Raw genomic sequence first — 17,130 nt, 5'->3', positions numbered from 1 at the left:
TGCTTCCACTGCAGCCAGGGATTCTGGGAAATGACATGCAAATAAGCACTCACAGTGTCACCTTTTGCTTCATATCCATTTTAACATGGACCCTATAAGCTTATGCCTGCCACATTACCCAGCTTTTCAGCATAGTCTGGGTTCAAGAAGTAGCAAACAAATAGGATCTTGCTAGAAAGAGATCCTCCCCTACGGTGGGGAGAATGGCAGGAAGATCCCACATTGCGTGCACATGATAGCCCCAAAATTAAACAGTTGGGTTTTTTTGAACAGTGGCTGGGCTGAGTACATTAGAAATTAAGGATGGGTTAAGGCAGGGGTGTTTTAACTGGGGGGTGGGGAGGGTTAAACAAATGCGATGTGTCTTCCAGCATGGAAGGTATCTTATTGAGTAACACTGTTTTGTAAATAAGGCACTTTAGCCTTGAATGGGACCATGAGGTTTCTTCCAGCATAGAAGGTGTATTTTGGAATAGCAATTCTCCGTAAACATGGCACTATGGAGCATATTCTATAAACTCCGAAAGCGCTGAACCGTGCGGTCTGCATGGAAAGCCCCACTGATGTGAATGGGCGACCGAGTGGATCAGCGCTTTCGGAGCTTATAGAATATACCCTTATGTCTGCATACATATACAGTTGTGTGAAAAAGAAAGTACACCCTCTTTGAATTCTATGGTTTTACATATCAGGACATAATAACAATCATCTGTTCCTTAGCAGGTCTTAAAATTAGGTAAATACAACCTCAGATGAACAACAACACATGACATATTATACCGTGTCATGATTTATTTAACAAAAAAACCCGCCAAAATGGAGAAGCCATGTGTACGCAGCGCATCACAAAGAATACAGTACAGGGAATTATAATTATACAATAAGTGCAGCAAAATCAGACAATAGGAAAGGAAATCCCTGCCCCGAAGGGCTTACAATCTAAGAGGTTTAATGGGAAACTTACAGAGACAGCAGGTGAGGGAGTAAGTGCTCTATATTGCAGTGCTTGGTCACAATGGGTGGTAGGAGTGACTGAGAGTGGGACATTAGCCATGAGGGCATGCTATTGGGATGCTTGATTTGTGGGGTAAAATTTAAGGAAGGTCAGTGTTAAATGAAAAGGTTAACACCATTTGCAGGGGAAGAGGTGGCAGGGAGGCATGAGTGAGATCAGGTGTGTATACTGTTATTTCTGGTCTGTAACTGTTTCATTCACCCATAATATATATTTTCTTTAACTGTGCATGCAATGTCTTGTATATAATGTATACCCTGTTCATTTATGTAACTGTATTTGTAACCATGTATTATTTGTCTTAACTCTGTGCCCAGGACATACTTGAAAACGAGAGGTAACTCTCAATGTATTACTTCCGGGTAAAATATTTTATAAATAAATAAATAGTATGTCTGGCTTCAGGCTTAGGGAAGATCCCCAGCAGCAGGAAGGAGTAGATAGAGGGTGTGAATAGAGGATTTGTGTGTGTGTTTTTTATTGAGGGGTAAAGAAGTTGTTGGGAGAGAGGTGTATAAATAATGGTGCAGTGGGGAGTGGAGATATTGTAGAGAACAGAAATGCTCACAAAGGAGTGAGGAAACAGTAAACAGAAAAAGAAATAGGGAGGGCATAGTGAGATGCAGGAGGAGAGAGTTCCAAGGTACTGGAGGATAAAAGTGTACAAATAAATCACAGATGTTAAAAGTTAATGTCTCACAGTGGCAACGTTGTAATGCAGAGTCCAGATCTTCCTCCAATCTTCACCTCCAATTTCAACTCCAAAATGAACTCTTGTAGACACTTTTGATGTACACTTAGGATGTGACGCTTTTGATGTTACACAGCCTTATGGCTAAACAGCCATGCTACGGTGACTTAAGTACCCTATTCACACGAGAACAAATTCTGGACCTGATATCAGGTAACCCAAAACCTGGCACATTCTGCAAGCTCCCTAAAATTCACAAAGAGGGGAACTCTGGGCGCCCTATCATCTCTGGATCTGGCACACTGATTGATAATGTTTCTGGCTCACTGGGACACCACCGACCTGCTAAACAAACTTAATGCCATTGCCCCCCATCACAACAGGAACACTACTAGCTACCATGGATGTAGAATCACGTTACACAAACATCCCCCACAAAGATGAGATTTCAGCCTGTAGATACTTTCTGGGACCGCAGGAGCCACTCACAGAGACAGTGACTAAATGCATCAAATTTATTCTGACCCATAACTACTTCACATTTGGAAATTACACATACCTCCAGACAAACGGGACCACTATGGGCACTCGGATGGCACCACAGTATGCCAATCTGTTCTGCGCAAAACTGGAAAGTAACTTTCTTTCCACCTGTCACTTGAAACCCCTTACATACCTTCGGTAAATCGATGACATCCTCCTAATTTGGATCTCTGGTGAACAAGACCTACAGTTCCATGAGAACTTCAATACGTTCCACCCGGCCAACAACCTCAACTCACCCATTCCCCGGACGAATTATATTTCCTAGACACCACCATTACTATAAAGACCAACCAACTACAGACTTCTGTATTCCGCAATCCTACAGACAGAGACAGCTATTTGAGGGACAACAGCTTCCACCCAACACACACTAAGCATGCAACCATCTACAGTCAATCCTGTGAGTAGGCTGCACATAGGAGCCAAGAATTCTACAGACCTTATTCACTTTATTATACTGTCTGCACTTAGATTGTTTTGTTTTATTTCCCTTTTATGCTCCCCCTGGATTGCGAATACATTTCTACAACCTGGGGACCAGAGGAAACAGTCCCTGCCAGATGGGTTTGAGCAGGGGGTTATAATTCATTTATATAATTTTTTCACGTTATAAGAACACTTATTTGCACAATTATTTTGATTGTTTACTATTGAGTTACTATCACTGTATTTTAAGTGGTCACTAATAGTGTTAGCGCCTGTTTCTTTCACCATCACACAGTACATACTGTATAGCAGTGACATGCAGCAGTTACATAGTATGTAGATGAGGTTGAAAAAAGACATATGTCTATCAAGTTCAAACCTATGTTAAATTTAGACGTCAGATACTCATCCTATATTTGTAATTACAATATTTTTACCCAGAGGAAGGAAAACAAAAAACCCTGTGAAACATCATCCAATGATGTCTCATAAGGGGAAAAATACATTCCTCCCTGATTCGATAGCTACAATAACTACAATAGAACTTTCACACACACACTACTCTAAACGTGGAAATAATGACTATTCAATCATTATGTGGATGTAATATTCTTTATTATTAATAAGGCTTATGGATTTCTATAAATAAATAACAACCTATCTGTTTATTTTGTTTTGGAAAGAAATTGAAGCATAAACGGAGAATCAGGAAGACACAGAAACAATTGTTAGATTCAAGAAAAGCAGCATCTCTTTCTATCCTGGAGTTGCAGAGCCAGATAAAGAATATAAGTGAAGGCAGCCTTCCCTCCGCAGGTAACTTTAACCATAGTAACAGAATGCTCATTAGAATATTTCATAAGTGCATATAATTGCTATGCTCTCTGGCTCTAGTTTTTATCCACTGAGAATTTAGTCTAATTTAAGTATACCAGGTACCTGCTCTGCAAGTTCTGACTTTACAGCCCTCATTCCAAAAGGATTTCCTAATGGGAAATTGCAAAGATCACTACAGGGGGGAGTGAATTGCAAAGGAGGAACTTGCTCAGTCTGCATATGGTATTATTTATATGGTCACCCTGCCATAGGTTCCCTAATAAATGCAAAATGAATCCGGTAAAGTGTATAAAAATGCTACAAAACTGATGGAGGAAATGGAAAGGAGCGCACGATCCAACATGAGCAAGGAGAGGACCCAATGCCCAAAAATATATAAACTTTATTGTGTCATAGACCTAAAATCCAACGCGTTTCAAACGCTGGTGCGTTCTTTAAGAACGCACCAGCGTTCGAAACTCGTTGGATTTTAGGTCTATGACACAATAAAGTTTATATGTTTTTGGAATTGGGTCCTCTCCTTGCTCCTGTTGGATCGTGCGCTCCTTTCCATTTCCTGCATCTACTATCACTGGAAGCTGCACATCCTGCAAGCCCCAAACCAAAGAATTGTGAGTACTTCATTGCTACAGGGTTGATTCCAATTAGACTGATCGTGGGGGGGGTCATTCCTACCCATTACCTGTCTTCGGGAGGCTTATTACCCAATATTGCTAGCTGTTATTCTCACTCATATTATTGTTTCTGGATTATCCTTGGACTTTGGCTTTGGCTATCATTGGTTATTATACCTAGCATTTGTGCGCTTCTCCATCTCTATCTACAAAACTGATGGCCCTTATTTGAAATATGACTACGCTTGACTTTTAAGCAGGTACTGGTTTAACCAGTATATTGATGACAAATGAACAAATGTTGTTTTGCAACAGGAGTAAACAAAAATTTGTTGAACAAAATGTTACTTGCTGTATATTTAGCCCTTCTTACTAGAAGTTAACTAATAACAAGTTTTAGGGCAATTCTTCATAAATCATACCAGGTAACCCAGTGTTAAATAAACTGGTACAAAATAAACTACCTAGTATGTAGCAGTAGTTTTTTTTGTTTTTTTTTGTCACAAAGCCAGTTTCCCAAAAAAATATTAAAGTATCTCAAATATACAAGCCACTTAAAGACTTTTTTCTAACATTTTCACCCAAACTACAGTATTTATTATTTATTTACAAGTCCCTGCATTTTGCCACAATCGCAATTTAGAGTCTGTCTAATAGGTTTTGTTACTATAGATTTTCTTAAGAATATTGCAGTGTAATGCATGCATAGATGTGTTTTCAACATGCACCCTGGTAATGTTTGATTAAGGGCAATAGGTTAGAAACAGCTCCTTAAATAGGAGTACATCTGTGTTAGTGACAATCAGAACTGTTGACTAGGATAAGTCCCAGGGGAAAAGGCAGCTGATCAACTCTCCTATCCAGCACTTAATGGAAATTATTATAAATATATAGGAAGACCTCAGTGATAATTCAACATGGGAATAATACAAGAGAATATACACAACATAAATAAACTATACGGACAGGGCACAGGAGAAGGAACACAATGAAATATAGCAGTTGCAGCAAGTGCAAGGCATTGGGGACCACTGCCTCAATCTGCCCATTTCCAGGACCCCCATATTCCTGGCCTTTAATTTAAAAAAAGTTTTAGTTCTGATTGGTGGCCATAGTGGTGCAGCGCAAGTGCTGCCAATCATGTCTGATCAGGAAAAAATGGTGCCCCAGAATCCATAATGCAGCAGCAGCAGCAGCAGCAGCAGCAGCAGCACACTATGGAGGAGTACAATGGTAGTGTGGAGAGGATAGAGGTTGTTTTTGTAAGGGGGCAGGAGGTGAAGGAGGCACAGATTTTCTTTGACACTGGGCCCACTGTTTCCTGCGTACTCAAAATTTGTACTCGGAGGGTGGCTGCATGTATAACGTATTGTAGATGGTTGAACAGTATGTAACTTATTTTCACAGCAACATCTTGCAGGGCCTTGAATCATGCATGGGGTTAGGGAATAAAAACAGGTGAATAATCTGTTTTTCCTAATCACTTTTATATTGACCCTCCTGTTACCTAAGAAGCAAACACTGCAAAATGGTTACAAATAACAGTTTGCTTGAACTCATTTGTACGTCTCTGAGGATTCAGTGACATACGGTAAATTTTCAATAAAGTATAAGAATAGGAGCATTCAAATGCCTCCCTCCAGTCCAACTTACCCCTCTATTCAATATATGAAACTTACCCCTCTATTCAATATATATATATATATATATATATATATATATATATATATATATGTGTGTTGAAGTGGAACATCGCACAGCTAATGAGGTACCAGTCCTCCGTTGAATTCACTTGAATGGAAATTGAGGCATCATTAGATGTGCATTAACTCACTTAGAAATTAAAATACAAAATTACTATTTTCACTAAATGAAATAGGAGGGTTTCAGTTTGATTAGTCTGTCACCACAAATAGGAATAAGTTGAGTGATTTTTCAAATGAGATATTGAAAGAAAAAAAATATATCTGCTTGCTGGAACAAAGGCATAACTATTAGATCTGTCATTTTAATTTTTCAGAATGTCTGGGAAAAATATATTATTTTTAAGCCTGTGGAACATTCTTTATAGTAAATGTTGAGAAAAGCAACTGCACTAATGCATTTCAGTCTTTCAAACTAAAAAAGCCCCATAGTTGAGCCCAGTTAAAAGGGAACATCTTCTGTCAAAGAAATGTGAATCCTAAAATGACCACAAACCTTCCCCCACATTAAAATGAGCTCATTGTAATGTAAGACGCTGATCACATCTCCTGCTCCACATTATCTGTAACTGGACTGCGTCTATCAGCAGCTGCGAGATGCCATGCAGGCACTTTGTAAATATGGCGGTAGCTGGAAGGGGCCAAAGGATGCAGTCAGGACCACACCGCTGCTCAGTAAATCTCCTATGATATGTTTAACCTAATGCTCATTTTGGGTGCATTTGCATCTTTTATTAGCATCAGGTTATTGGTTTAACGGCTCAAGTAGTCTTTGATTTCCATACAAATTATGATTGTATTAAGGCAGAGGAACTCTAACGTAAACCCAAGTCATAAATGTCAAGATCCAAGGACCCCAGTCAGTAAAGTTTGGCTATTGCTGGCCATTTAAACAACATATTAATGGAGTAACATGGACGGCAAAGATTGACCTTAGACTCATCTAAAGTCTCTGAGGCCACTCATTTTAGGAGAGAGTGCCATTGCTTCTTCAATCTGAGGCCGGGATTATACAGTCCGCTTGCTGGCTATTGTCCCACAGTCACTCCTGCCAAGCACTGCCATGTACTGCACTTATTCTCTCACCTGCTGCCTCTGTAAGGCTGCAGCCAGGCTGGAAGCACATGCGCTCTGCTTGGCCGTGCGATTCCTGGGCAGCTAGTTGCGCGCATGTGGCGGCGTGTCGGGGGACATGGCCATGACATCACAGAGCTTGTTCGCCATCATTCGCGAACCGCTCACGTGACGCGCAAGCGAGTGTCAGAAACAAATTTACTTGACTCTGCAAGCATCTGAGCGCCATGCGCTCACAGGCGCACACTCACGCTGGCCACACAAAGATATATAGTACATAGATATCTACATACATCAGTTCCAACCTAAAAGAGGTCTTTGGAGTTTGGAATATGAGAATTCATGTGTCTTTTTGGCATAAAACATTCCTCTTGTTGAATTTTAATTTCATACCCCAAATTCCGACTTTTTATCCATGACATTTGCAATGGGACTAGACTAAGCCCACCCTCCTAGGCATGTCCTATTTTTCCACTCATCCATCTTAAATGAAATATTTATGACTTGGGAGAAAAGATAGTTTTTTTTAAATTAAAAAATGCCTTATATGTCTTGTAACTCTATCGCCGTAACTCTTAGAATATTGTGACCCACCTCATCACATTCGGGTGAGTTTGCCTGGGATTAGTCTGAACAGGGCTACGTCTGAATTTGGTGGGTAAACAAATATCTGACCTATGCACCCTCACAATCATGGATTGTTAGCATTATTTAAACCTTCTGATCGCAAATGTTTCAAAGATATTTTTGTTATTCTTGTGAATCATATCAGATCCAGGATATCTTTTATTTTTAGTAAAGACCTTAGACTGAATGCTGACCCTTTTTCCACCTTTCTCTGTTACTCAAAGGGGGGAGAAATTCAGGAATATAGGGTCCCCTGACACAAAGGTACTCTGGTAAGTCTGGGTACTGTCACCAGACCTCCATAATATACTGTACACATATAATTTTATTGGGCCATTAATGATATCCCCAGGTTAAAGCAGCAAAACATTTAGCACTACTTGTTTTTCTTTACATTTTTTTTTTAATTACAGGTTTGAAGCAGGGCATATCTAGAGCTGAACTGTGTTAATTTCAGCTGCGGGGATCCCTGCTTGTAGAGATACTTACCTCCATTGGGGGTGCCGGTATCTTTGTAGAGTTTAAATGTCCATGTCATTAGGAAACCGCAAGGGATGACGTCACGGCTTCCTATTGGCCCACTTGATGCAGGACATTTAAACACCGCCATTTCGTTAGGCACACAAGTTTCCTGGCTGCAGAAACCAGCTACAACGATAGAGGTAAGTATCTCCAGGAGCGGGGGGTCACCAGAGGGGAAATTAATGCAGTTCAGCTCCAGAAACCCCCTGCTTCAATTTTTTAAAATGCCGTTTGCGCAGTGCTACATACTTTGCTGCTTAAGCTCTGGTTGGCAATTTACAGATCAAAGTGCTCTTAGATAACCCACTCTCTTATATATCACATAAAAGGGTCGTTCCAGCCTGACTGCAAAAATAGCTTCAAGTTAATAAACCAAACACATGCTTTTTTAAGATGTAACTTGTAACTCAAATTAACCTTTTGTGTGCCAAAAAGGTAGAATATGCAGATAGGACGTTTGGCCATGACCAAGTCGCTGGCATGCAAACCGCTGCCGGGACTACTCAACACAGGGCCATCTCATTATCGCCATCTCGCCACTAGGACACCGCACTGCCACTACCTTCAGGAGCGCGTGAGCCCCATGCGTTAAAGTCACCGTCGCCTTCAGGAGTGTGTGAGCGCGCGCCCACCATCTTTAAAGCCACATTGCCTTCAGGAGCACGTGAGTTTGCCCCAATCGTGCGCCCTGAAAGAGATGGCAGCTTTAAAAATGGCAGCCGCGTGCTCACGTGCTCCTGAAGGCGACAGCAGCTTTAAAGATGGCGGTGGTGAGCTGTCCCATCGGCGGAAATGGTGACAGCAAGATGGTCCAGTGGTGATTAGTCTCGGCGGCGACTTCTGTGGCGGTGGAGCGCCAGCGGTTATTCGGTCATGGCCTAATGACCCATTCCGTATAGATAGGGCCTATCGTCACAATATGCAATAATCAAAGTAGGGTGACAAGACAATGCTTTTCCTAGGCCGAGCTTGCACAGATAGGATCAGATGCAAAACATACTCACATGCAGCCGCTCAAGTGACAGAGGATACACAGTTAACCCCTGACCTCTGAGCTCCAAAGACTGCTGAGCTCTGGACAAATCATAAAGGTTTGTCCTAGGAGCAGGCATAATAGATTCTATGCTATTACCTAAATTAACAAATAGGATGTCATAATTACACATAAACAATTAACTGTGAATACTTATTTTATGTTTTTAAAGCTTCTTATTTTGATCTTAAAAAGCCACAGATAGTTTATGTTCCATTATTTTTTCCATTATTACCCTTTGTGCAGTTTCAATCAAAAAACTAAAATGTGAAAGTTATTATATTGTGAAACAAATTGTACCATGGTAGAGACCTTCTTACTTAGCGGAGTACTTTCACATTATTGTAATTCCAGCATATTTTGCGAAGTGTGTCTTTAGAGTGGAATGGGACCTTTGGCTACGGCAAATTTGACTGCGATCAAATCACCACTGGCCCTCCGCCGCCATACCTACTGACCAAAGGGCGAGTCGCTGCAGGTCACCTAGCCGTCTCCGCCTTCCACATGTCCTCAGGCCTCTCACAGCCGCAGGGCCGCTCAGACGTGCAGAACACCCGGTGCGGCCACCAGCAGCCAGGAAGCCGTGCGGTGCACGGGAAACGAAAACATGTGTCCTGGTTGCTGGTGGCCCGCTCTGAGTGTCTTGCGAGTCAGAGTAGTGAAGGTACCCTGGGGCTGGGAGAAGCTCTGAGGTCATGCTGCGGCATAGGTGCTCAGTCTGGAGATGCGCTGAGGACATGCAGAAGGCGGTGACGGCAAGGTGACCTGTGCTTACTCGCCTTGCGGTCAGTAGTTATGCTGGTGGTGGGGCGCCGGTGGCGATTTGGGCATGGCCAAACGTCCTTAGAGTTCTCACAGAAGACTGGTTTGACTCAGATCTCAGTGTTGCACTGTTGTAGTTTACACAGCTTATTGGCATTGTGTCTTTTCTCGCAGAAATCAGGCTCAGTATCATCATGTGACTGTCAGTCTTCATGACCTCTTTATAAATATTTGACAATTATTTTTCAGAGTACTTTGTAGACCAGATAAGCCGAACATTTGAGAGGGTTTTGTCACTCTCACTGTACTGGTCCCTCACCCTTCTCATTACTGGTTTCCAGACAGGAAGATACGACAACAGGGGATATTCATTACATTTAAATAGTGCCAGTTGGGTCGCTATGACTCGGATACTTCCATTGAAGTCAGTATAGTCGATAGTGCTGTAATGGGTACTATCTTACAGAAATTCCCATTGACTACAACAGGAGTTTCCGTGCAATAGCGTTTAGATCGACAATATCGCAGTTTAATGAATATCCCCCAATGATAGAGAAAGGACTTATTTGATATTAGTTCTGCTTTTTGCTTTTCTTCTACATATAATAGGGTAGCTGGAGTCATGTAACTTCGATTGAAGCAGATTTAATTTCTTATTAGAAAAGTTGAGTCACATTTTTTCCTAGAATTCTATGATGTATTTAATATGGTTCAGCAATAAACCTACTCAAGGTAGTCACATCACCAGCAGTTACGTAACAACCTAATCCTTACAAATATCAGCTCAGAGATTCCAGTCTCTGAGGCAATTATTTATCCAGTTCTCTCTGATTTTTTGTATGTTACAGCACTTAGGCCCAGATCCACAGACATCCACTACTGACCTTACCAACCGTTAACCTAAGTTAACACACGTCTTCAAAGTTCAATGCCTTTATTTTGTCATGTTTTTGGCTGGAAAAGGCATTGCGTTAAGCATAACGGGCGTTAGTTCTAATGATATGCAAAAGATGCATTCCAACTAACAGCTCATATCCACATAGGTCCGGTATAGTTAACGCAGGGGTCTAACATGACATTAGTAAGATTATACCTCTAGATGGAATTACTCGCATCCAGACCCTGGAATATGGGGGGGAGAGAGACAGAGAGACAGAGAGAGCCACAATCCATATTTTAGGGCCTGGGTGGGAGTTAGGCCAGCTTTAGGTAAGACATGCTTACTGCCATGTTATTTGAAGCTAGTGCAGGGTAGTGGTAACTTTAATATGGTGTTAAGCCTATACTAATGAGTGAAATAACAGCCTTTGTTTTGGCATTCAGTATAATCAAGTTTGTAGATATGTGTTATCCTGAAGCAAAATAAGGGGCGTCACTGAGTTAATGGACCTCTGTGAATTTGGACATTAATTTTCAATGGGAAATAAATCATTTTTACTATCTGCACAGTATGTACTGGCAAGTATAAGTGGCTTTACAAAGTCACTTTTCTTCCTTGGGGCCAATGGAAATCAAGATATGTAGACTGTATTCTAAAAGATGCAGTCCCTCCAAGGACAAACATGAACAAACATTAAACAGTTCATTATTTCTATGATTAGTAAGACTGTGTGCTCAGGGCAGATGATATGCAAATCACATCAAAAAGAGAAACTCAATAAAGGTTGAGTTGACTAATACATAATTTGAAACTGTAAGGAGAGGGCTATCTTGTTAGTTTAGAAAATTTTACATTTTCTATTATCAACATGTTGCTCTTATTATTGTTCTCACTACTATCTAATGCAAGGACTGTGTATTATTGAGGTCCCTTTTCGGGTTTGAGTTGCCTCTTGAGTCATAGGCCCTGAAGAATATGTTGTCCTTAAAGTTGCATGGATAGTATAAACATCCACCGTCCAATAAATATAACATTCGCTGTTATTTTAAACATCAATTGAAATCACTAAGATACTGAGAATATCAGGCATTATTCACCCTAGAGTCTTACTATGTGGGTGCCAGTAGCGCAACCAAGGGGGGTGCAAAGTGCAACCACCAAGAATTGATATTGCGCTTACAGAGGCCCCGCTCACTTCCCCACAGCAATGAACTGCCGGGGATGAGAGCAGGACCTCTGTAACAGAGCAGCCCTCCTCGCTGGTGTCATGTGACGTTGCATCGTTATGGTAATGCGACGTCACATAGAGACGCGTTTCCATGACAACGCACCCCATGTGACAGTGACATCATGACAACGCTTCTGGGGAGAAAACACTGCACCCCCCAATTAGAGATTCTGATTGCGCCCCTGGTGGGTGCAACATGGCGATACAATAGCAGCGGTGATCATCAAGAATGTTTTGTGAGGAGGCTGCTGCTAAACATCCAATCTGCACAATTTCACATGACCCAATAAAAAAATAAAACCTCTTATCTTGCAAACCTCAGGCTTTTGTGAAAGTGCATTTGTTTCCAATTATGTTTGACACTTTTGAGAGAATGAGCTTTTCTTGTCCAAGAGCTTCATGTCATGAATAAGCACGTGGGCAGTGAAATGAATCTAACCCCTTCTCTGCCATTGGGTGTGTGGGGATAAAGGGGTTAATGTTATGGAGCGCAGTGTTGCGTACAGCAGAAGCATTGTTTCTGAATGCAGGAAAGTGTGATCCCATTAAGCTGGAGAGAAAAGCTCTTTGGATTTAATTTGTTTAACCTTTTCACTGCCAGGGAGTACAACAACAGAATGCACATCAATGCGTTGCTCGCCCCTTTAGCAGCAGAAAGATGGACGAGTGCTTTTAAAGGCACACTTCACATCATGTATTAGAGCTGCAATACATTGAAAACAATTAGCCTTTTTTTTTTTTTACACCTAACGAGTCTCATACTGTTACATTACTCCTTCACTCTCATAAAGATATGCTACGTTGCTGCATAGCAATGCACTACAGTAAGATTCCTACAACAGCATAGAGGTTATACTGTGTATTTTAACAATGCTAATGTGTTTTGTAAGTTAGAATATATTCAGTTGTTGTTGTTAGAATATGGGCCCCAAACCCAAATCCAAGCAGATTATCAATTTCCAAATTGCTCTTGTCTCTGGTTATTGGAAGCAATAGGTTGAGGATTCCCACAGCATTAAAATAATCCCGGGGGTTTTTTTCTTTGAAATGTCAACATTTCTCTAAACCAGACAATATCTGGAAGATTTCTCACTAAACCATGTGACCAGAGGTTAACTTGCAATATAAAAGCAATTTGTAAGTATTATTATCCTTTATTTGTAAAGCGCCAACATATTCCGCAGTGTGGTACAGTGAGGTTACAGAGTGACATCAATTACATAAACTGAATGACAAGTAAGGAGAGACAACCACAAACAGATATGGAAGGTAATGAGGGCCTGTATGTTATAATGTCTCTTTCAATTAAATCGGCTCCATAATCAATGTTTTTTGTAGTAAGGAACAGTACTGTGGAGTATGATACATAAGAAGATATCAGTAACATGTACATTTTGGAACTTTTCGGATGCAGTATTGGTGGGGAAATCAATAAACGGTGTGTATTTCTTTTTGTATTCCATGTGTCTATTGGGGGAGACGACCAACATACATATTAAAAAAAAAATATAACAATGATCAGTGTTTTGTACAACACTGAATGCCAACTTTGTGAAGAGTCTTCCTTAAGAACTTACAAGCCCTCTGGCGTTTAGTGCATTACATCATCAGGTCATGCCTCAACAACAATGAGGCCTGCTGTGGACACTTAGCTTTGTTTTCCTTCACAAACGGGACCTATTACAGCACTTCAAAGGGTTTTGTTTTGGAAATTATTTTTTATACCCTGATGTGCAGATGAGGGCAGGAACAGGTTGGATAACAAGCACAGTACATGGCCACATTGTTCCCGGTCACTGCAAAAAAAATTAGAAATCAATTGCCAAAGTAGCAATGACCCTTTCACTTTCTTTGAACACAAATAACCCAGATTTTTATTATTATTATTTTTTTTGTTGTCCCAATCATTTCATGGTGATATCCTCCAGTATTTTGCTATTGAACAAATTGTGAAATAGTATTTGTGGAACTCTCTTAAAGCAGCCAGTGCCTTTACTTCCATATAAGTGGCCGAGAGAGGTTTACGGGTGGCAATTCTTTTTTTTAAGCAAGAATAAAGGGGAAGAATGGTGGGCACAGGCTAGACCATGAGTGGCCAACTCCTGTCCTCAGGGGCCATCAACAAGTCTGGTTTTAGGGATATCCCTGCTTCAGCACAGGTGGCTGAATCATTGGCTCAGTTAATGACTGGACCATATGTGCTGAAGCAGGGATATCCTTAAAACCTTACTCGTTGGTGGCCCTTGATGACTGGATTTGGCCACCCCTGGGCTAGACCAATGTGTGGGGAAAAAGGAGAGTCCTCTTCACAATTGTCAGCTTGATAGACTCCATGATTGGATCAGCTGGGAGGACTGCAATGCATTGTGACCCATTAGCCGCTTTAACATTGAAGGGTTTTACATTTATTTTTTTTGTAGAAATGAATGAGGACGATTCACAAAAATGTTGTCGTTCAGATTTTGCGCGGGATGGCACCAGAGATTTCAGCTGGAGCTTTGTTAGTTTACTCACATGCAGTATGTCACCAGCTAACCCGTTCACTCACATTTTACATTGTTTCATAGCTGGCCAGGTTTGAATAGAGCCATTTTGTCCTACTGTCTTCTATTAGAGTGACAGTATAGGGATCATTGGATACATTCTGACACAGTGGTTGTGCTTACCAGACCTTAATTGATATTTTGATGCTTTGTTTGCAAAGCTTGCAACATTGTGTTGTGGGTTTTCTAACACTGAGGTACTATATGTAGATCATGGCTTTGCTGCCGCTGAACTCATCCATTCATTGATTTATTTGTTTATAAACATTCTGATATGTTCCCCAAAAGCATCCCAAGTGTGGCATTTAAGTGGAAAAGGAGTAGCCTTGTGGTTAAGGCTGTGTTTGCTGAAGTGCTATTCAAGACATAGTACCAGTTTCAAATGTCCTTGGACAAGTCACTTTATCTTCCGATTGGGATTAGGGATTAGGATTTCTATGAGGCAGAGATTCATTGACCCCTACTTAATGTAGTCAGATGTGGGGTAACACACTGTTGTATGCATGCACTTTACATTCACTTGAATGGAAGTACGGTAGATAAATCTTTACCTGTTCATTCCTTTGAATTGAAGTTGTGTATCACCCGGCCTCTTACTCAATTTAATAGGGAGGATTGTTGCATAGTACATGGAGTTACTACATATACTGTAGCAGTGCTGTCTACTGTATGTATATAGACATCTTTTATCCTGGCAGCCCCATATATAATTAGATTATCATACTTGCGAAAATATGGATGGATTTATAATGCTTAAATGTTGTACCCATGTCATATACATTTCAAATCTTGATGTACAGTATACACCGTGTAAAGTCAAGCTCTATATGTTTATTCTTGAGTTTATATACCTGTACTTTATCTTGGGCATTGAATATTTACATTTTTGGACACATTTTGCTACAACAGATTTTTGTGTGTTAAGTGCATAGTTTTTCTTTAATAAACAGGGACCATTAGACCCTGGAAGACGGGGCCACCAACAGATTTCTTGGGTCCCGGGACTAGAGCTTTGCCTCCCCCGCCATCCCCCGTGTTAGTGCCGCGCTCCCTCCCGACTCCCCCCACCCCACGTGTCGGTGGCCTTACGAGCCCTCCCATTTCACACCTGCATTTCTCTCCCCCCTCTGTCTCTCACTCTTCCCCTTCTCTTTCTCACTCACTCTACCCCTCCATCTCTTCTCTCCCCCCCACCCCCTGCTATCACTCAATTACCCCCTCTCTCTCAATTCCCCCTTTCCTCACACTCATTTCCTTCTCCTCCCCTGGCCACACACACAATTCCCACCAATACACACACAATACCCCCTCCCACACTGCCCACACAAACCCCCCAATACACACAATATTTAATAATTAGACTAATTAATAATTAGTCATTGTTTGATTGGGAATTCTTTTTATTTTGCCCAACAGCAGATCAACCCATAACTACTGCTCAGTTCTCCAATTTGAAATCACTCCAGTTTCTGTGAAATTCTTAGTGATTTAACCACATCTGAAGAATCTGAAGAAATAAAGAGTATACAGTACATCTGATGCCCTGGCCTCCCTTACACCATAACAACATTCACCTTATGCTTGCTTTCTTATGACAGCCACCTTGTCCTTTGTCTATCTCACACAACAATAACACTATAGCTATCCGGAATTTAATATTTCCTCTCCCAAGCCAATCCTTCCATGGTTTTTATCCCTTTGAGCTTCTCTTTGAAGCTCATGTTACTTTAAATCAAATATATAATCCCTCCAAACAATAAGCCATTTATAGAAATCTATTACAAAAAATATTGGGCTACCACATTTTAATTAGTTTGCTTCTGTGAATATTATAATGTTATTATCCATGTACTTAACATCATGCAGTTATTTACAGGCATACCCCGCATTAACGTACGCAATGGGACCGGAGCATGTATGTAAAGCGAAAATGTACTTAAAGTGAAGCACTACCTTTTCCCACTTATCAATGCATGTACTGTACTGCAATCGTTATATACATAACTGATGCAAATAACGCATTTGTAACAGGCTCTATAGTCTCCCCGCTTGCGCACAGCTTCGGTACAGGTAGGGAGCCGGTATTGCTGTTCAGGACGTGATGACAGGCGCATGCGTGAGCTGCCGTTTGCCTATTGGGCGATATGTACTTACTCGCGAGTGTACTTAAAGTGAGTGTACTTAAAGCGGGGTATGCCTGTACAGTCTAAAGTCTCGGTCACATTTGAATCTTCTACTATGTACATTCATCTGGGTTTTTTGTTTTGTTTAAATGTGATTACAGACCACTATTTTTAGACCTGACTATCTCAAAAATGAACACACTTTAGAAATATGTATCTATTTCACTCAACATTGTAATGTTGCTGTCTGGAAATTAGGATACGAACCCGCAGGGCAGAGGTAGGGAGTGATACACTGACCTTGGCCTGGGATCAGAGGCCTAGAAATGCACGGGTAGTGATGCCTGGTTCCGGGCAAGAATGGTGGAGTCTAGTTCTTGGGGTCGAGGTACTGTAAGCGGCAGGCAAAAATGGTCGGTCCGGTTCCGGGGTTGAGGCAGGCAGAGTAGATGGCAGCGGTCAAAACAAGATCAATAGCAAGGACAGGGAAAAACACAGGACAAGGA

General features: G+C 41.1%; 1 protein-coding gene across 6 annotated transcripts in view; it reads left to right on the top strand.

Annotated features, from left to right (window-relative positions):
• The window catches only part of LOC142495174 (uncharacterized), a 329,787-nt gene that overhangs the window by 262,182 nt on the left and 50,475 nt on the right, over positions 1-17,130 (top strand). For all 6 annotated transcript variants that reach the window (XM_075600322.1, XM_075600301.1, XM_075600306.1 and 3 more), the window contains one exon: positions 3,362-3,494. In XM_075600322.1, coding sequence (XP_075456437.1) covers positions 3,362-3,494 — 133 coding nt within the window. The remainder of the gene's footprint in view (positions 1-3,361; positions 3,495-17,130) is intronic.

Source organism: Ascaphus truei, chromosome 1 (genome assembly GCF_040206685.1).
Source record: "Ascaphus truei isolate aAscTru1 chromosome 1, aAscTru1.hap1, whole genome shotgun sequence".
NCBI lineage: Eukaryota > Metazoa > Chordata > Amphibia > Anura > Ascaphidae > Ascaphus > Ascaphus truei.
This window is presented reverse-complemented; position numbering and strand designations above follow the sequence as displayed.